General features: G+C 36.7%; 1 protein-coding gene across 2 annotated transcripts in view; it reads right to left on the reverse strand.

The window, feature by feature from the left end:
• NKAIN2 (sodium/potassium transporting ATPase interacting 2) overlaps positions 1 to 21,896 on the reverse strand; it is a gene marked incomplete at both ends in the record, with an annotated part of 534,677 nt that overhangs the window by 65,533 nt on the left and 447,248 nt on the right. For both annotated transcript variants that reach the window (XM_083857719.1, XM_083857720.1), the window contains one exon: positions 12,552 to 12,752. In XM_083857719.1, coding sequence (XP_083713845.1) covers positions 12,552 to 12,752 — 201 coding nt within the window. The remainder of the gene's footprint in view (positions 1 to 12,551; positions 12,753 to 21,896) is intronic.

The raw sequence follows: 21,896 nt of genomic DNA on the forward strand, positions 1-21,896 counted from the left end.
AATTCCCAGCAAATGAGCAAATGCACAAAAGGATAATACCTTCATATGACTTTGGAAACAAACCTGATGGATTTTTTTGTTTGTGTTCTTGTGGTTTTCTTCCTTTTTTTTTTTTTTTTTTTTAATTTGGTTTACATACAATTACATTTACACAAAAGGAGTATTTCAGGATAGATAAACAAAAATACAAATGTACTGTGGAGGGATTTGGTTCATCCCCATATTTAAAAATCATATCATTAAATGACTACTACCTCTGGTAATTTTTAGGATCTTCATAGTGAACCTCTCATAGCAGTATTATTTCCAGAATCAAAAAGAGACTTGAGATGCAGCATGTATTGCCTACCTATGTCTCAGATATAATCAGTATAATAATTTTGAATGTGACTAACCTCTTCCACTCAGTCAGAGCTTCATAATTCATGTGCAGAAGACATTTGGAAAGAATCTGATACTTTAAAAATGACAATTTGTTCTGTTCATGTAATTCACATTTCTGTAAAATTTGCTGCATTGTTATATTCTGATGGCTGCAGCAGGAAGCAATAATCGTGGCAAAAAAGAACAAACAGTTCGAGGAAAAATCCTCTTCTTATGATACACAGTGATTTTAGAATAAGCTTTACAAAACACAAAGCCACTGAAACCTAAAATGTAGGTTCAGACAGAGTACAAAACAATGATTTAACAGATTAATGTTTTTGAGGATGAGATCAATTCATGCAGTTTGTAAGAAAAAATATTTGCGAAAGTCCATCGCAATCTTTGAAATGTATCTGGGTTATGCATTTTGTACCACTGCTACCTAGCCACAGCAAATTTTTTGCAGGCACCTCTAATGGAGAATCAGGAGGCTGATTCCATCTGAAATCGAGGCAAGGACCACCAGCTGATACAGCAAATGCCAAGTGGCTATTTAGCAGTGCCAGCTCACGATAGACTCACATAGAAAAACTGCCTGCCTCCTCCTTCTCCCTTTTGTACCTAAATCTTCAGGAAACTAAATCACTTCCTAAAAGCAGGGATGGAGAAAGCAGTCTATTATTCCCTGGCAGACCACAAAGGATTGCCCATATTGACAATCTGTTTTGTGTAGGCAGGCTGCAGAAGCAATAAATCCTATTAACCTGTTCAAAGTCAAATGAAGACATTTAGAAAACAGAACTGCTATTACATGCAATGGTGAAAGAAGAGCATATCAAGGAAAGGTTAAATGGATGTACCAGTATTAGATTATGCAGTTACAACTGTAAAATCCCCCCAAACCTTTCTATCACCTGCTCTTGCCCTTCAGGATATTAATTACATCCCCTTTAAGCTAACTAGCTGACCATTCAAGTATTATCCTCTGTTCTGTCAATAATTTTCAAGATTAAAAAAAAATCAATTTCAAACTAACAGGACTTGTGTGGAAAATGCTTATGTTATACTATGGTTTTGCTAATGCACACTTCCTCTGTCCAAAACATATGGCATTTTGTGTGTACAGACCATTCTGGAGATTTACTGTAATTATGCCATGATGTGCTTATTGTAATGGATTCGCAGCCTTTCTGATTCTCTACCTGTTTTGTTCAAGAGCAGCTGCTAGCTTCAAGCTGTTGCCTGCTTCCAGTGGCAGAGGCTGAATGAAAGAGTGCTTTCCAGGGAAGACATGTTTTGAAACAGACATACTGACAATAAACCAGTTCACTAGGGAGGCATAACATCAACTGGATAAAAGTTGAGTAATCATTCTATGATAATTTACTGAAACTGGGTGCAATTTGCTTCAAAATAGAAATTCCCTCTGCTGCTGATGTTGGACTTGGAGGACTTTTGCTGATAAAAGTGTGGCATTTGCTTTTATGAAGCAGCTGATCTTTGGAGATTCATTAAAACTCATTATTTTTTCTTATGCATAAGTGACTGTTAATACTTATTCACTGAATGAGAGGAATGGGAATAATGGAGTTGTCTAAAGCAAGACTTGACAGTGCTTCTCTTCCTCTAGTTCTCTCTGCTCGTGATGACTGAATACACTGAATTCAATTACTAAGGAAAGCCTTGATAGTGCCTTGATAAAATGGTGAGTGCTTCAGGTGAGGCTGCCCAGCATTGCCTTGATTTCTGTGCCTGGTTTTAACTGTGAATCAGATGTGTGCAGTCAGTCCAGCTCCTCCCAGAACTGTTCTTCCATGGGAGTGGGGAGGAGGAGCTGAGGATCCAGTCCCTTGTCAGTAGCCACTTCCCAGAGCACTCCCAGAAAACAGGGCTATCTGAACAGCAGTTTACCCAAATGGAAGGCAGAGAACCACATCCTAGTCCCAGATTTATTTTTTCTAATCTTTAGGAAAAGAGTATATGGAAGAGGAAACAGTTAACTAATTAGGTACAAAACAATACTGCAAAAACATCAGAGAATTCTCTGCCGAGTGCTTGTTACAACCTTCTTGCTGGAAATGGCAGATATTAATATTTTATTGACTTGAACCTCTAGGGTAGATTCCAGATGTCACTACTTGATCATTGTGAACATATAAGGAAAAATAAATTCTGTCATGGCAATGTTGAATTCCTATCTATGGAAACAATTGTTACCAGAAGACAAATGCTCCTGTGACTTTGTAGATGCCTTTTTTTCCTCTGGTTGTGATTATGCACACAAGACTGATCTGTTTGCAGAAAACATGGACATGCAGAGGTAAAATAAAGCAGAGGAAAAGTCACACATTTCATTGTTAATTTGTATACATTAAGAAATCCTATTTCCTTTTCTGTGCTGAGACCAGAATAGAGGCTGACCAAGCTCAAAGGTAGAGTTTAAAGAATGCTGCCTGCTGGGAAAAAAAAAACAGTGCTCCAATGGTTTTGAAAACATGAATCACTTTATACCAGTCAGTTTCAAGCAGTTGGGTATTGCAAAACTGATGTCTCAATAGTGCTGTAGATTAGGTGACAGGTGCTGCTCAGGAGCACACCTGGAAAGCCCCCCAAACACATCAGAGGCGCATTTCTGTGCTCTACCTGCCCAACTGGTGCTGAAGATAACATCTTTTAAAGAAGTAGTGAGAATTGGGTGATGTCTACTGAGAATAAAAGCAAAGAACAGATAACTCCTGATTTTAAGGGAAAGAATTTTCTTCAGTTGGATGGAACAATGAATTTTTCACTAATGAATATTACTTGTCAATTAAAACCTAGGCTTCAGGTGGAAATTTCAGAAAATGTACAACAAAAAGACTCAATTTTCAATCTCAGACTCTATTTTCCTTAGTCCTGCAGAAGTCAGAGAGCCAAGAATCCTTAGAGTATGTCTACAGAGGATCCTTATTTGCATGCGTTGTTTCATATGCTACAAAAGCACTACAAAAATTAAGACATACGATAAACTTTCCCCTCCCAGTACTAGGATTCCAATTCATATTTCCTCCCTGAACTCCAAGGTCAGAGTCCACAGCATGACTCAAACACTAGCTGGAGATCTAGATATCATTGGTATTGCTGAATGTCCAGGGAACATGGACTCTAAGTGTGCAATTGCCATGGCCTTGTGAACATAAAGAAGTGTATATAGACATAGTATCAACTGAAATAACCTACATAAAGTCTCCTGACCTAGAGGCCAAATGGTATAGCACAGCTTATGTTCACACAAATAAGCTCTCTTTCTGCCTCAGAACAAGATGAGAAGATCCAAACTGGCTATCAGAGGTGCTCCCTGGTTTGTGCTTCCTCTGTACTCACAGCCCACCAGAGTTTGGGCTGAATGCATGACAGAAACTGTAGAAAAGGTCAAACATAATGAACAATCATGCTGCAGGTTTTAGGATGAGCCCTATCCAAGTATAAATGTACTATGAAAGTCCAGAGACTAAGCAGCCAACCAAAAAATCTACCAGAAAACCAGGTACTTAAACATCACTTGCCTGCACTTTAAATGAAGACCACAACACTGTTATGATAAGACAAAACATTTCAGGGCTGATGCATTTTTCAAAAGAATCCTATTCCTTCACAAAATTCCCAATCAGCTCTGATTCTGAGATTGCAAGAGAAAGTAAAGTTGTCAAAAATACTGTGAGCAGTTTTCTGACCCCATTAGCTTGGTATGGCTCAAACACTTACTCCAAGGGTTATAGGGTATATAGTTGCATGAAAGCAAAGTGCTTTTAATTTTTTTTTCTGGAAGGCAAGAGCCTTGTTCTGCTGTCTGGGCTAGAAAATGGCAAAAAAATTCAGAATTCATAATGTCATATAATTGTTTTTATGTACACACACTAAAGATCAGGGATATCTAAATACTTCCTAGATTTTTATTTTCCTTATTTTTAGTGCAGTAGTTAGCTCCACCAGAAGCACTCAAGTTGTATTATAGAATTTCAGTAATCTGTCATTGATCAGTGCCTTTAATACAGGTTCAGTTACAGCTGCTCACATTGTTTATCTTTGGTGAATTTTACAGACCAGATTTTCAGAACCATGGCATTGTGAACAGAATAGTCATGACTAAAGCTGCAAAATAGTTCATTGTATGTTTTCATAACATTATACTTTTATGTGCTCTGTTCATCTCCTGCTCAGGAAGCTGCGCTAACAGCACACAAAAATGAAACATGAAGCACACTATCTAAAGTATACCATGCAAGTTTCACTGCAAATTTGAGGAAAAAAAGTCATACTTCTTCATAGGTGTTTTCTGGTTTTTTTTTTTTTTTTTTTTTTTTTTTTTTTTTTTTTTTTTTTTTTTTTTTTCTTTTAAACATAAAAGTAATATCAGCAGGAATACCACACATGGTGACACTGAGGTATAGCTGTACTGTGGATGGGGTTTTCAATATTTCCAAGAAGCAGCCCTCATTTTTATTGTACCTTCAGAATCAACTCAGGAATGGGGCTGGTGAACCTGACACGTGACTGTGAGTTTTCAGTATGAAGAGGTATTGCTTTTGGTTTAACTACAAGCTGTAAAGGAATACTTATGACTACAGAAGCTTGTGTAACTTATTATTATTGCTGTTCTTCTCAGTACTATTCCTACATCTCAAACAAGTGTAATAAGTTTTTCTACCTTCTAAATTCCTTTGTATAGCAAGAAAATCAAACGGACTAGGCTTTTATCCAGAATCTCTTCAAAGAGAGAGGCTCACCAAGACTAGGTAAAGAGGGCCCAGTCCTAGTAATCTGACCTATGTATAGCTGGAAAGTGTTCACATGCAGCTCTCATTCTGTGACAGTGAAATAAAAAGAGGACTATGCCAATACCAGAACTGAGGAAGAATTTAAATGCCAGCTGTGAGAGGAAGCAAACCAGCAAGAAAGCATCACCAGTCATCACAGCAACACTCCCATCACACAGCCCCAGGACAGCCACGAGGCACTGAACCTGGGGATCCATAACCTCAGTGCTCTATCATATCACTACAGGCTCAGCCAGAATCAGAATCCCCTGTGTGAAGGGATACATATGAGATGGTCAAAACAAATTCTCAGGAAAATTCCCTCAGGCCACAAAGTAATGAGTCCAATGTTCAGCTCTTTGTTTTCATAATTCCAACCCTGCTAAAAAAAAAAAAAAAATCAAAAAAAAATCACATACGCTATTTGCCTTTGCTAGTGCAAGAACATCTGTGAGAAGCAGAATTGCTTCTGCCAGTCTCAGCTCATGCTGATGCTGCTGTCTTTCTCTCCATCAGGGAAATAAACTTTTCAGAGACAATGCTGTTTCCCTTGGTCAGGTAAGACTGTTTAAAGCTGACTTCTCTCTTCTGAGTTGCAGAAAACTTGTTTTCAGAAAATTATATAGCTTAGCTTTATACAAACACAGCTCATTAAGAAGAGAAGTTTTTAGGGAAATGAATGAGTACAATCCTACTGACAAAGCTCCCTATTCATTATGAAAAACGTTTATGCTTTGAAGTGTAAAATTCAGTTTTCTGCAAGAAGTAGTGAAGAAATGCAGGTAAAATTTGATAGAAGCAATAACAGATAATACATGTAGACATAAAAAAATCTCTATAGCAATCCATCAAAATACTAATGACATATGCTTTAGCATTATTGTCAAACAGAAAAGCTGCAATATACTGTGCTCTGAGCCAATGTCAAAGATGCTTGAACCTGATGCCTGCCTGCTAGCATGGAAAGACTGTGTTATAAAGTTAACACTTTACAATGATGCATTACCTTCTTCACATTGTGCTGATTTTGCCCAGTCCCACAGTGAAAAAAAGACTTTCTAAAGTACCAATCTATATCATTAAGAATCAATTTTCTTTCAACCATTGTATTGCCCTAGAAAAGAACTTTGGATAATTAAATAATGTTATTTTTCTCCATTAGGTTCAAAGAGTCAAAACTTAATTACATGAGCTCTCATCTCCTTTCTCACATAAATATTGTCACCACTCTAAAAGCACAGGAAGAGACAGCTGATGTGCAAGGTATGTGTATAAGTGTGAGCAGGTAGGAAGAGGGGAGGCTGCTATCAGAAGGGAGGTGCAGGAACAAAATTAACAAGGATAAATCTAAGAATGAGCTTTTATGTGCAAGATGTTCTTCCTGCACATGTGAAGACCATTACATTGGGTAAAAAGTACTGGAAATTTAAGAACACAGCATTAAGTTTACTGCTACACTTGAGGTTTTGCAAGAGCTTTGCTGCATTTTGGTTTTTTCCCAGCATATCACACTGCATGTATTTTGAGCACACAAATGGAATATCCTGGTTTGTTAACAGAACCCAAGGGGTACATCAATAGGTGACTTTTCCTAAAAGATGAGTATTATCCATCTGAGCACAGTGAAGGCTGTTACAACTGTACAAGTTCTTAGATTTTTCCTTTGCAGCTCTGTCAAAGGGACTTGCCTTTTAATTTTAGCATTTCAACTTGGACTAGCCAGGGCCATCCTCTGTGTTATTTGATTCCACTCGTGAATATTTTGGGACACACAGAAATACTCTTCTGTTGTTTGCCTCATTCCTAATGACATTGTTAGCTAAGTAGCTTTTATTTTCCATGCATTCCTGTGACTACTTCCCTCATCTCCCCTGCCTTTGCTGTTTTGTCTCTCCTCTTGTCATGCAGTCTGTCCTGCTGATGAATCTGCTGCCTGATTCTTTTAGTCTTGCTCTATCATTTGGTGGTGTATCTGGAGGAACTTCTGGCCTTTTTCTCTCCTCAGGTCTTATCAGTATCTTCCCAAATAAAAATAAAATGAAAACCACAAGGAAAAAAAAAAAAAAAAAAAAAAGAGATCAAATGTACTTCCCTTGCAGAAGGCTTGTTTTCCCTTCCTGCTCTAAATGCAGGAGCTTTACAAGCTCTCTGTTTAACCTTTGGTGTCCTGCTGATAATCTCCTGATCTCTCACTTTGTGAGTCTCAGCTTCCTGCCTGAGGAGCATCCTGCCTCTCCTCCTGTGCCATGTATTCTCCTTGCTTCTGAAAATGCCCACTGCTGAGATTATTTTCCACCTCTTGCTTTAAAACCTCCATTTCTTCTCCTTAGTTTCTTCCAGTGAAATTCAACTACTTTATTCTCTTGCAAGACTCTCTGTGTCCTGTCCCACCTGGCTCGTCCCCTTCTGTCAGTGTGAGAGTGCACTGCTGATGAGACACCACCTTCTTGTCAGTTACTTCCTAAATTTCAAACTTTCACACACTTCTGTCTTTTGCTGCTTTTTAGGGTAGTTTTCCAGCAGAGAATTTTTGTCAGAAGTTTACTCATTCTGAATCATAGGACGTTTTTATCATGCCTACAGGAAAGCTGACAATGGTCAAACAAGAGGTCCAGTGAAACTTCAAACTAGTATTCCCTCTCTGTCTTCCTGTCTTTAGCATCTTCCCTTTCCATATGGGCTGGCTGGCTGGCTTTATACTTTGAAGGTTAGTTCTTTTAGATGGGAACTACTGCTTTTTTTTTTTTTTTTTTTTTTTTTTTTTTTTTTTTTTTTTTTCCGAATCATATTTCCTCAGCAATGTTGAGGGCCTTTAAGTGTTTGAGTAACATATTTAAGCGCGAAGGTCTAAAACACGGGCAGACAGTTCAATAAATATATTCTTATAAAAGTACACCATTTCTGAGTGCCTCTACCAGGGCATGAGAGTTATTTAACCTGTGCTGTGCTATCATTAAAGATTTTAAGATTATCATATTCTAATTACTAAGCCTTAAGAGAAGCAGGGAACATACAGGTTATTCTACTGTTCTAAGTGCTTAAATACATATACAGACCACCTTTCCATAATATTGGATTACCTACAATGTTTAATGGAATTATCCTGGCAGCATCTTCCTGAAATATTTAAGAACCACTGTTTGTATAGTACAGACAATAACTGGCATGAATTAAGCACCTTGCCAAAGGTCTTATGGTAAGTCTGCAACAGAGCAGAGATTTCGATGCTGGCGTCCTACCTTCAAAGCTGTACTGTTGCATCTTAATAACACAGTTATGCTTCATGATATTTTAAATCAATCTGACAGCATCAGGGCTTGAAAGGTATTGTACATGATGCAGACTTTGCACAAATCCAAGCAATATTACCGTTTGGATTTACCGTAAATACTATGGGATGGATAATTAGATACTACAGATTTTGAAGCATGAAATAATAATTTTAATGATCGCATGAAGCATATACTCAAGTGAAAATACAGGAAGGAACAAAAAGAAATTAAGACTAATATACAGCACATAAAAAAGAAATCAGTAAACAGGATCACTTTGAAAATGGTCAATACTTTTATGTAACAGTTTACTTATGGTTTTATTTATTTGGTATGTAAATTACCATCAATAATGCAGATGCAGTACATAAGAAATGCTTTTCCTCCACTTGTTTTACTGGAATAATATTACACAGTTCATCTTTTCAAGGGCTATATAACTAAAACCCAAACTGAAGAAGGTGATGCCTTCACATTAGTCTTATTCCCATAACTCAGGCACTTATCTCCACTAAAATCAATAGATTTTTGAGTGTGTGAGAAGTAAAAGACAAGCATACTAAATACTTTTAATCCTGTGTTGGCAAATAGATATGTAATTCTGTTACATTTATCTCCAAGGCTGATCTCTAATTTGCATACTTTCAGCGTTTTGATCTACAAATGGGTTTTAATTTGTTGACTTTTGCAAGAACAGACTTGTGGGAGTGAGGGCAGGTCATGGATAATCAAAGAGTAAAACAAAGACAGAAGAAAAATGCGGAGAATTGGAGCTCAATTTCTGTATGAAATGCAATTAACATTATAATTTCCTTGTACCACACAAAGACCTTACTGTACTGGGTGGCCCCCATATTCAAGGGCTTTTGAAAAGATTCAAGAGATCTCTATCTGTGCAAATGGTACAGAGTCTTATGAAATGAACATGAAAAATTCAAGCGTGCTTTTCTCTCTCTTCTGTACTTGGAAAGAGGCAACAGAGAGATGAAATGACTTTCAAAAGAATATTGTGATAGATCTGGAAGCAGAACCCTCTGACCTGAACCACAGCTCGGGGCCTGAACTGAAAAGCTTTTCACCTTCTCTTATAAGACAAGAGTTCAATGAACTGTGGAAATGAAGAAAATTGTACATAGGCTCTGTAGATAGAATTGATATGTGGGGGTGCTTGAGAAACTGCCCACTTATAACTCTTTCAGCTGTATGACAAAAGGCTGAGATGCAAATTTATTTATTCACAGAGCCCATGACTACCTTAAGCCCTGGCACTACAAGCCAAGATAAACAGTGGTGTATAACTTGCACACTTGGGAGTGTCCCTCCCAAGCACTGCCCTACTCATGGTGAAGTGGCAGCTATATCTCCTATTGCTTAGAGGTAGGAACTCTCAGTCAGCCTCCACTCCACAAGTACTACACAGAATGGAACTCAAATAGTTGCAAATCAAATCCCCATTAATACCACTGACCTCATTCTTTACCTGGAATAATTCTCTCCAGAGACCAGTCATTTAAGTACATCTATCCTTGATAACCCAGTAGGCCTGAAAATGAAATAGCTTCTCTAATGCAAGCAACAAGAATCAATAGCCTTTAAACACACAAGGACACTTTATTGTCTGATGCATATGGGTGTATGAGTCATGCCATCACTAAATCAGTTCATTTTGGTAATTTGTAGACATAAGGACAGGCAGAGTTATGGTCCTTGCAGAGCATATTGGATGGGACAGATGCTCAAGACTTGGGAGCTCTGTAAATGAGACTTCCCTGGGAAAGAAAGGTTTAGTGGAGAGTATGCGAGCACAGACTACATTAAGGGTAAGTTGTGTTCAAAAAAATATTGAATAAGTTGTGGCCAAATTGATGCATTTTTTCTGCATGTATCAGCAAACCGTTAAATAGCTGTTACTGTCAAAGTGTGACAAAGCTAAGATCTCACCGTTGCAGGTTCAGCTATAATACTGATCAAGATCTGGGAGGGCAGGAAATTAGGGAGTTGTTCCATGGAAATACAGAATCACAGATTCACAGAATTGTTAGAGTAAGAAGAGATCTCAGAAAATAATCTATTCCAACTCCACTGACAATGCAATTTCATAGGAATTCCAGTGATTGACACAAGGAAAAGAAAGGGGGGGAGGTATATATTAGAAGGAGGTCTTAGGTATTAGGCAATTTGGAAGTCTGTACCTCTCAAGTACCTCAGCTAATGGGAAAAGAGAGAAGGAAATGTGGCTGGGAAATTAAGATAAAAAGGAGGCTGAGTCCTCTAACAATTTGAGAGACCCCATGGGAAATGCCCATGACCTCTCCATTTGTTCAAATAAAGTAACAGGACTCCTCTGTCCTTTTTGAACATAAACCTCTGGTGTTCATGGATTAATTTTCCTGACACAAACAGTACCTGCTCTTCTTACTTTGTGTTACATGTCACTGAGCTTTACCAGTTAATTCCTCTGTTTCCCATTTAATCACATTTAATATGGGACTGAATTTACACTAGCATTTCTATTAGAAAAAATAGCCACAGTGGGAAATGTGAAAGTGATGTAAACAGTAGTCAAGCACAGGGTTTGGAAAACTGACCCATACTTACGCTGTGCTGCTTTTTACCTGTGATAATCACATTGAGAGTAACATGAATGGGAATATAACACAGATGTGATTAGCTACAGCTAGCAGATTACTAATGGTTTGTTATTTTGAACCATTACTCTGACTTGAAAATAATGAACTTATCCAAAAATACAGCTCTAAACACAGACACACAAAACTCCTTGTTGGATCGGGAATGGAATTGAGCTTGAACTACATATACCCTGAGTTTCTTGTTCATCATTCATTAAATTAAAAAAAAAAAAAAAAAAAAAAAAAAAAAAAAAGCAGAAAAAATAGCCTGGTTATCGGTTTTTGAAGGCTTGAGGGTAGGAGGCTCTGCAGAGGAATCTAGGCAGGCTGGATCAATGGGCCAAAGCCAATTGCAAGAAGTTCACAAGGCCAGGTCCAAGGTCCTGCACTTGGGTCACAACAACCTTAGGCACTGCCACAAGCTGGAGGCAGAGTGTTTGGAAAGCTGCCTGTTGGAAAAGGACCTGGGAGTGCTGGTCAACACAACCGAACATGACCCTTCTTGCCCATGAGGCCAAGAAGGCCAATGGCATCCTGGTCTGGATCAAGGGAAATCAACCTTGCACCAGGGGAGCTTTATGTGGGATATTAGGAAAAAATTCTTCACCAAAAGCTTTGTCAAGCACTTGAAAAGGCTGCCCAGGGCAATGGTGGAGTCATCCTCACTGGAGGTATTCAAAAGATGTATAGATGTGGCACTTAAGTACAGGCTTTTGTGTTGGACTTGGCAGTGTTGGGTTAATGGTTGGGCTTGATGATCTTAGAGGTCTTTTCCAACTAAAATGATTCCATGAAGCTGTAATTCCATGAGTCAAGCTTGAGTGATAAACAATGATGGGAATAGATAGATGGAAAAGCTGCCTACTTTTTGGATAGCTGTGAGCTCCATTATACATTTTTCTCCCAAGCAAACAGTTTTTATCCCTTACAAATTTTCTGCAGTGCAACAGTGGATCCTTGTACTCCTAAAAAAGATTTAAGATCTTGGGTTTTGATTTTTATGTAAGTGTAACTTTTTCAGGAGGGGAGGGAAAACCTCTCCCCTTGTAGTCTAGTGTCTATTAATTAATACAGTTAAAAAAAAATTGATGAGATTTGAGTCTTGTGAACTGATCAGTGAATCTATTTTTACTGATGGTTTGTCTTTTGTACCCAATTTCACATTTAATTTGGCTTTCACAACAATAGCTGTAACTTGCTATTATATCACAACTTATATATTACAGTATCAGGAAAACAGAGTGTGTCTTGTCAGTAGTTCTTAGTGCAATAATAAATATGTATGTTGGAAATTTTTGCATGCAGCTATCTTGAACTGGCTGAATGACAACTGAGTGTCATAACTAAACTAAGAGCAGTGTCATAACTGAACTAGACTAAAATAAGCCAGGGTTCGTGAATGAATGCCACAATCATCCACTATTCCAGTAAAGACAAGAAGAAATCCTGAAAAGATGGTGGAATTGAAGTTATTTGTAAACACTTACTGCAAGGAAGATCTGGAGAGAACTGTGAGCCACTTCTATGTACTGATACTCAAGGAAACACCCCGAGACAGTGATATAACGATGATCCTCTGGTGCCCAGTCCGGTGCTGGGGTCACTGAGGTCACGGTGCAGCCCGGCCCATTCTCCATCCACCAAGAACGGTGCATTGAGATGTTAAAGGTCAGGATGAGATCTGTTTCCTGCAGAAGAACAAGAGAAGAATTAATGTGTGGAGATGGTACTCTGTCTGGTATTCAATGCCTCAGCAAGAGATTTCACAGCATGAATAAAGAAGCAAAGGGCTGCAATAAAACCGCACTGTCACATGAAAGTTAGTGGAGCTTGCCTGCTGCAAGCAGAAGTAGCTGTACCTTGTCAGGCAGAAATGCTTTGGAGCAGAAAAATAATCCTGCAAGACAGGATCTGTCCCTTGATATCATGGCAGCCTAGACTATAGCACGCATTTCTGTTGATTGCCCATTTTCCAGTGGATACCACAAGGATTGATGGCCCACGTTTTGTTGATCTGATGTACCAAACTGTACAAGAATCCCCCAGAATGAAGACTTCATACACTTTAATATACACACATCATCTGCAAGGAGTTTTTTCTCATGGATCTAGTAAAGGACACTTATGGTAGCTCTACTGAAATATTGGAGAAAATTGAAGAAAAGGATCCTGTGCATTTGCTTGCAGGCAAATCTCTTTATAATGCCCCTCTCTGATGTCTAATTTCCTAGGATCCTGTAATGAAATAGTGAGTGTTACCTTGTCTAAAGACTACTGGACTAGTTAAAAAGGAGGGGCAGAGGCGTGCAACCTTTACTTCCCATACAGCTAGTGCAATGGACTAACTAGTCAGCCATGCCTTCCATTGGGATTGCATTCATAAATAATTCATTAAGGATTAATAAATTATTAATATACATAATAAACAATACTACGGATATTACTTTCATAAATTATACGTGGTTGCATATTACTTGAGGGTGTTACACATAGCTATAACAAAACTATGGACTCTGTGGATTCTGTAATAGCCTACAGTGTTTATCAACATTTAATAAATAATTTATAACTGTAACCTCTTCTAAAGTGTCACTATCTAGTCTGTGTGCACATGTGCTCAGTCATGCAAAAAAAATTTGCTTTTAAGTAATGTCTTTGCAGAGCCAAACTCTTCCCACACCTAACCTACATTCTTTTCAGCCTGTTGATGTCATTAATAATTAAGATTCTCATAAAGATTTTAAAATGTAACTATTTAATTAGGCTTACCGTGCCAAAAATAATGGAATGCCATTCTATACCAGATAAGTTGTGTTCACATTTCCATCCTTTCAAAGTAGCTGTTTTTTCAGTTATTTCACCTTTTTGCACTAACTTATGAAGAGGTAACTCCATCCAGAGAGGTTTTAGATAATGTCACATATCAGTCGATCTGTGATAGCACTTGACACTGCAGTGTAGCTTAATGTTTTCTCTCTAATTTGCAGTTTGTACCAAAAGTATGGAAATTTTTAACATTAAAAAAAGAAAAAATCAATTGCTACCCTGCATAAGCACAAACAGCTATCAGATGGCAGGAAGGACCTGAAATACTTTTGCAATGAATAATTACCCTTCGTTCTTACAACAGTCCAATCCAGCAAATAATGAGCTGTATGAGCAAATTTTAAATGTTTCATATGAATTTAATCATGCAACTAACTTCAAGCATTTGCTAGTTTTGATCAAAACTATGGCAAACATTTCTATAAACTATGCAAATTGTACCCAAATATATATATTGATGTATGTCTATAAGTCTTCATCCCCAAAACCCATCTCCTTTCTCTGGATCCTTCCCTACTAAAGCCATAGGCACTGGAAAGTGTCTGCCACGTGTTTCTTGGAAATGGGAATTTTATCTTTCAACCAGGCCAGTAGATTACTTTTCTTTCTGAAGGCAGGGCTGCTACAGCCCCTCAAGTAGAACACTGGCCTTCTTACTTGGTGTAAGAAGTTGAAGAATGGACATCTTTGGAGTAACTTAGTTTAAAGCAATAAATTTATTCCTAAATGACTAAAACTGGAATCCATCATGTTATTGTCAAAAGAACTTTCAGCCATTCTAGTTACCATGGAAAATTCTAAACCTAGTCTCTTATCAGAGATGCAGCACAAATGAATGGGACTCATTGTCTATTTCTATTTTAGCATTTGCAATACCTTGAGAAGAGTCATGATGGACTAAATGTATTTTACAAAGTGCAGACTAGGGATGAAAAATGTATTCATTGAAAAAGAAAGGGATAAACTGGCTTGCAGGAACAGGCTTTTGTTATGCATCTGTCAGATAAAATGAAAATGGACCAAGAGGATCTAAACATAAAAATCAAAACTGGGCTCTGTGGGTAGAACATAATTTCTCTAGAGGCAGTTATTTTTGCTTACCACAGGTTCAATAATCAAAAAACTTTATTAGTTAAAAGCACAAGTAAATTTCCAAGTTACATGGGAAACATAATTACACATTAAAATATTTATGATTACATATGTAAATAAAGCCTCATAAAATCTAGATTTCTTCCATCCCTGAATTTATCCCCAGATGATTTTTTAAAAATATTTACACGATTCCTTTGCATTCAAATCATCTTTTGGCAGTTAAGTTGAATGTTGTGAGTAGGACTTGTTTTGTTCAGGAATAGTCTTCAGGTGCTTACCAGTAAAAAACTTATACATTTTTATTAGCTCTATACACTATTTCTTTCTCTAAATTATCAGTTAAACACTATTCTGTTTTCTTTGGTCTTAAAATAGATCTTATACCTGGCATAGAAATGTTATATTCTTTTACTCTTACTAAATCATCATCATCATCATCATCCACGGCTTCAAGTCTTAATGAACTTTGAATCACATGGTTGAGAAGGCTTTCGAGAAGCAATTGTTACATATGGAGCCAGTTAAAAAAAGCTCAACTTCAGAAAGCAAAACAATAAGATGTGAAATCTGGTTCTATAAGATTAGACACCATTCATGTCTCAGGTCCAACTTGAATGGATTAAGAATGACAATGAAATAAAATCTTGAGTAGTCAACATATAAGTCAGACCTTGCAAATTTCTATCCCCAAAATATCTGGGATCAGAATAAACACAGAAGGCGCCTATTAACTACAAAGCTGCTGCACAGTTAAATCTCAGGTATAAATTGTTATGTGCTTTGAACTTGCCTGTAACCTTCAAGCCATGTCCCCTTTCATGCATTTTACCAAAGCAGTTCCTGTTGCTCAGTATTGAAGGTCACCCAGCTTATGAAAAAGTTTCCCTCAGTGAGAAAACACTTACGGACTTGAATCCCCTTGTAGAACTGTGGAAGCCAAGAAGGGGATGATGTAGAAGCTATCATTAACATCTCTTCTACTGACAGCATTTAGAGCTGTTTTTGGACAAACTCTGCTTGCTATTTACTTTGTTCACTGTTTGAATACAGTTTTAGTGGACATAGACAAAGTCTACACTGGAAGCTGGGGATTTATTATGCTCTCTAGTGTATTTGCCGTCTGTTTCCCTTCCAACATCTGTGGCTCAAACTTTGTTCAGGGAAATGCAGAGAAATGGTCTGATAAGCCTTGAAGCTATGAAAACTAACAAGAATTGTTGATACACATTGGGCAAGCCAATATGTTGTTGTTTAAATCTGTATGTCAAGGAAGATTTCATTATCCTAAATTCAACAAACAGCTGCTTCCTTTGTGGACATAGAAATACATCTGTAAGGGCTTTATTGCCGATCGCTGCTCTGCTTTTGTAAATTCTGCTGGTATTTGTAAAGCTTTTTAGTGAAAATTGGTGCATTAAAGTAGATTTTGATACTAATCAAGAAAAAAAAAAACAAAGGAAAACATTTCATAGGATGTCTTTGCTGACATTCTGAGGATGTGTTGATATTTGTAGTGGTCAGGAAAAGTACAGCTAGATTAGACAAATCTTGAAATTTGGTGGTCTGAGAGACTCAGATTTCTGAGATTAGGATATGAGACATCTTCAAATTACATATGTAATTTTATTTCAGCTTAGTTGGTAAAAAACTTTGAGCTTTGATAGCTTTGTGCCTATTACTGCTTAAAAAAAACTTTGAGCTTTGATAGCTTTGTGCCTATTACTGCTTAATACAGTAGATGCAACTTTTTCTGAGGTCAACTGCACAGTACATATGATTTTCTGGCTGAGGACAGCTGATGACAGAACATGGCAAGATAAATTTTTGTAAAAGCTGCCAGAAAAAGAATAAAAGCTTCTTTGTAATCAGACACAGCAGGAGGACAGCAGTGCTTAGAAGGAAGACAGCTCTTTGTGTATTGTATTAGTACTAGGACATATTAGTAAGTGCACTGTCCCCTTGCAGAAATTACAACATATAAGTGTTAAAATGATTTTTGTTGGTCGCACCTCAGAGAAGCTAATTCCATATACTGCCACGAGAAAAAAGAGGCAGGAGTGGTTCAGGGTGATCCTACTTGAATGTCCAGGAGATCTCACAGACTCAGGGAAGTTGAATTGTACTGATTTCAATGGTTGTGGCTTGTGTGTCATGCAAAATGATTTTTTCTGGTTTTTAATTAGGAATTGCTGAAATCTGTGCAAACCTGCTAGGCTTCTGTACATCTTTTGTTGAATATAACCATGTAATCACTTGTTTCATTTATCACACTCAAACTAGCAAGAACAGGCTGCTTGGAGAATGAACAATCACACAAGGTTTCAGTGATAAAAGATCATGGTCTGAAAGCATTTGTAGTTCTGGATGCCTAAGATGCACAGAGGCCTCTACAGGCATTTTTTTATTTTTTCTTCTGTTATCTCACTTTTCCACTAAAACTAACTCCTACCAGGCAGTACCATTTTCTCATGCAAGCAGACATTTTTCTGTCTAAAGAAAAAATGTCTCCACACTGAAGAATCAAAATAGAGCTTATCAGCTGTGGTTTTATTTTTTTTTGTTTGTTTGTTTTGTTTTTTAATTCAAAGTTGATATATAGAAAATAATTGTACAATTATGTAGGGAAAATGGATATTTAAAGATTTTTTTTTATTTTGTTGCATCTGAATTAGGTTTTTTGCCTCCCCAATTTTTGTATGCATGTGATGTTTTCCCTCTCATTTGAATTTTTTTTCACTAACCTGTAATTCACTTTAATTTCCTCTTGTAAAACCATTTTACCTCTTGTAAAACCAATATAATTGAAAATTGGTTACAGAATCTGATTTACCTATGTGCCATTAGTCAGATAAGGTTTAACCAGTTTGATTCTACCGAAATTATATACTTCTGAAGTTCATCAATTAAAACTGGCAAAAATTGTCCCCCTGATAGCTTTTCTCAGTATTCTGTTACAAATGCTACAAATGTATTTTAAGTTTTTTCTGGTGTACCATTATACTTCCAAAAGATTTAATTATAAAGTTACCAGCATGAAAGAGATGACTCAGATGTCCTGATTTTCTTCTCTAAAATGAAACTAGAATATTATATTAATAAAATACTATATATAATCCTCAAAAAGCATAGGCACTGCCATACAGAACTTGACATTGTCAATTATTATTCTATCATACCTGTCAATTGTCTTCTGAAATTATTAAAGCTACAATTAATGTTATATTAATTTAGGTATTCATCTTTTTCTAGTAGTTAAATATGTACATTGAAAAACCTAAAAATTTTACTCTGCTCAGTTTCTACTCATTAAAAAAAAACAACAAACCAAACACCTGCTAGGTTCCAGAATATTAATTTAATTAGTTCAGTGGCATCAACATTTTTTATTAACATCATTCTTCAAAAATTTTCTATTTATTTCTTCAAGTAAAATATCATAAAAAGGAAGTAGAAAATTCAGTTTATATTGCAAGGTTAACATGATTATTCCTGCTCCACGAATATTACTCTTTCATGAGTGTTTTTTCATATTTAAACGGAATATTTTTAGAATGATGTGTACTAAGATCCATTGAATTTTTTCTTATGCACAACATGAGAATTTAGCCCTTCACAGTAGCCCAATGTAATTTATCATGAGGACTAGAAAATTGCAGTCAAATAGAATTTTTAATTTAGCTATTGTACATATTTAGTGAAGATCTTGAGAACTATAATTTTTGTAATTTCTTGGAAAGTTACTTTCTGGTGGATGTAAGCTTGTGCAGTGATGAAACACGCTGAAATGGAAAGCTAACTAGAGGCACTCACATCCCACAGTTGTAGCTAACTCGGTCGAATCTTATTTATTTCATACTGTGCAGTAATCAAGGATATCATTCTGGAATTGGGAAAATTTGTTTAAGGAAATTGAGTTTAATATAATACATTGTTTTTACAAATTGCCATTCTCTGACAAAGACATCTTGTATCCAAGCTCTGATAGTGTGAGTGTACAGTGGACAATTTTCCAGGTGATCTACATTGTTTTGTTCTGTCCCTGGGACTACCAGATCTCCTCTGTGTCCCATGAAACAAAACTAGCAAAGAATTTTATAACTGAACTAAAATCAGTAAGGGTCTCTTTCTGAAGTGAATGTTCTGATAGGTTTCCAAACCCTGGTTATTAATACTAAGCTGCAAATGCATGACTATACTACTTTCACAATTTATTAGTACCAGTTTTTTATGAGTAAGGCATAATGCTTTTAAAGACGTTTAGTTCATTATTCTCTTGGAACTGTTTTTTTCCCTGTTATTTTTAAACAGTAAAGGAAGTATGTCTCTTGTCTTGGTTTACCCAGGCAAATACACAGATCAATAGTGCTTAGAATTTTCAGACACAAATATATGTAACCTCTTAATTCTAAATAAAACCCCTCTAAGCACAAGGGCTGTCTAGAATAAAAGACAAAAACATTCCAAACAATATTAAGTGACAATGTGAAAAGCAGATCTTTAATGCAAGCTTTCAGGTGCACAAGTATGGCTCTGCACATGTATACAATTTATTTACTACAAATTTTATCAGGTTAATTAGCTAGTATACCTAGCAGATAGATCCAATAACTGAGTAGTTGCCCCACCCTTGGGTTTGCCCTTTCAGAGTTGTCTGCCCCAGGAACTTCTTTTCCCTATTCTTTGTTATGTCCTTGAAGTTCTAGTGCAAAACAGAGTGTCCTTGTTAGAATTCGTCTTCTTGAGAATATGACTGAACAGAATTTCAGGAATGTCTTAGAAAGGGTTAGCTTATTGTTCTAAAATGTGAGAGAAAGGGTAGCAAAAGTACTACAAGCTATATAAGTATGTATTAACAGTCTACAAAGCTACAAGTATATGAAAAATATATAAAAAGCAAAAATCTTTAGGCATCACAAGGACATCTAATACTTGGATTATATCCAAAAGACTATGCAGTTTCCAGTGAGCTGGACTCACCATTCTGAAGGCTGCATGCAGAAAGGTGTAGGCCTTGATCAAAATTGCAGCATGAAATGAATATCCTTATAATTATTTTCTTTTTTAGAATAAACGGCTTACCAAGTTACCAAACCATCTCAAAAATTCTTTGCTTGATCATCTCTGTCCAAGGAAAAATTTTGCTATGGTCCAATATTTAGTAAGGAAGGATGCAGAAATGCATCGTGTAGAACTTATCAGAAAGTTTATAGACTGTATGCAGAAAGACATTCCAGCTGATGGAGTTTGTTCAGCGTCCCCTAGTGTTGGTAATTATTTAGTGTTAGGTACTGTAAAAAAATGCACGTGTACAGCGATAAATTTATGTTTTCTGTTTCCTATTATTTTTTATTATCTTCTAAAATGTAAATAATTATTTAGTGCCTGTGTGCAGGTAACAGTAAGAAGACTTCGGACAGAGTTCTAAAACCACAAAATTGGTGTTGCTATCCCAAAAATGGTGTTGCTATCCCAAAAGCAGTTAGGAAACTTGAGATTATTGTAACACAGATGGGCTTCATGAAATACCAGACTGAGGAGAAATATGGGTTGTGCACATTGTGCTCTAAAGCCTAGGCATTTCTAGTCAGTGATGATTTTATAAGCATTAGGATCTTAGAATGACTAAAATGAAGCTAGGTAAGTCAGAAAAATACTAAAAAAGAATGTGGAATCATCTTTCTCAGTTTGATTCACATCTATTCCAAAGCAAATATTTTCCAAAGGATTTACTTCTGTGGGGATGTTGCAATGAGCTAAAGCATCAATTCAAAAAGCATAGCTTGCTCTCACAACCCACTTGCATTCTCAGTGCAAAGTTAAATATCCAGATTTAAATGGTTTGAATTCCTCTGAAGTCAGTAGAAAGGACTCAGTTGAAACAAAGTGATAAGTATTCCTGGAGGACTCTGAAAAGCTTGTTTTGAAACCTAGATAAGATGTTGAGCACCACACCAGCTCAGAGTGGTTCTCAGAGTTGAAGCACAGAAGTGTGGGCTCTCCACACAGCACTTGGGTGCTGTTCAGGAAATGACATGGAATAACTGTAGAGCATCAACTACTTCAGGCTCTTTCACTATAATTACTCCACTACTGACCAGGCTGGAAGATGTCATCATCCACAGTATTACATTCAGATCTGAAGCTGTGCAACATTCGTGTACCTTGAAAATTTGGGCCAGTAAAAGAAAAGTCAGATCTCTGCAGAAACACTGATACACTCCCAGCACAATGTGCACAAAACCTGCATGTGAGTCTCTATTGCAACACTGCTGAATATCTGAGGTTTCTGACCACCAGTTTAACACATTTTAGTCCTCAGTATGACTTTCACCAATTTTAAGGAATCGTACAACTGCAATCCATCTGATGAAATGGGAAAACCTATGTCAGTTTTCAATGCTTATGTATATGGCAAGAGCTAGTTTTGCTTGAGTTATACCTACCCTACAGAATTTAAAAACCACCTTCAGTTCCTGTCTGAAAGATTCTATTTGACTTTTTTAAATGAAAAGATATCTGTCACAGGAATATATTATATGACTCTGATAAACTTTAGTTCCTGAAGTGTTTATTCATGTCCTTGTAGGGGATGATGGTTATTATTAGAATACCTAAGGCTATATCAGATTTAATAAATCAACCTATTTTCAGTTTACATGAACTAATTAATTTAGCAGTTGGTGAAATTGCTCTCTCTTTTAGTGGTATGATATCGTGTCACTCAACATGGATCACAGATTAGTTTTATTAAAACTAATTTGACTATCCAATACCATAATTTATGTACAGAAATAATAAGATCTAACTTGTCTTGAACACAGAGTGAAGGATGGATGTTTTGTACATTGGCTGCTCCCTGTGTTTGAAAATTATTATAATTAATTTTAAGACACTAAGTACACAGTTGCTTC

The sequence above is a fragment of the Zosterops lateralis genome, assembly GCF_965231275.1.
Source record: "Zosterops lateralis genome assembly, chromosome: 3".
Taxonomy (NCBI): domain Eukaryota; kingdom Metazoa; phylum Chordata; class Aves; order Passeriformes; family Zosteropidae; genus Zosterops; species Zosterops lateralis.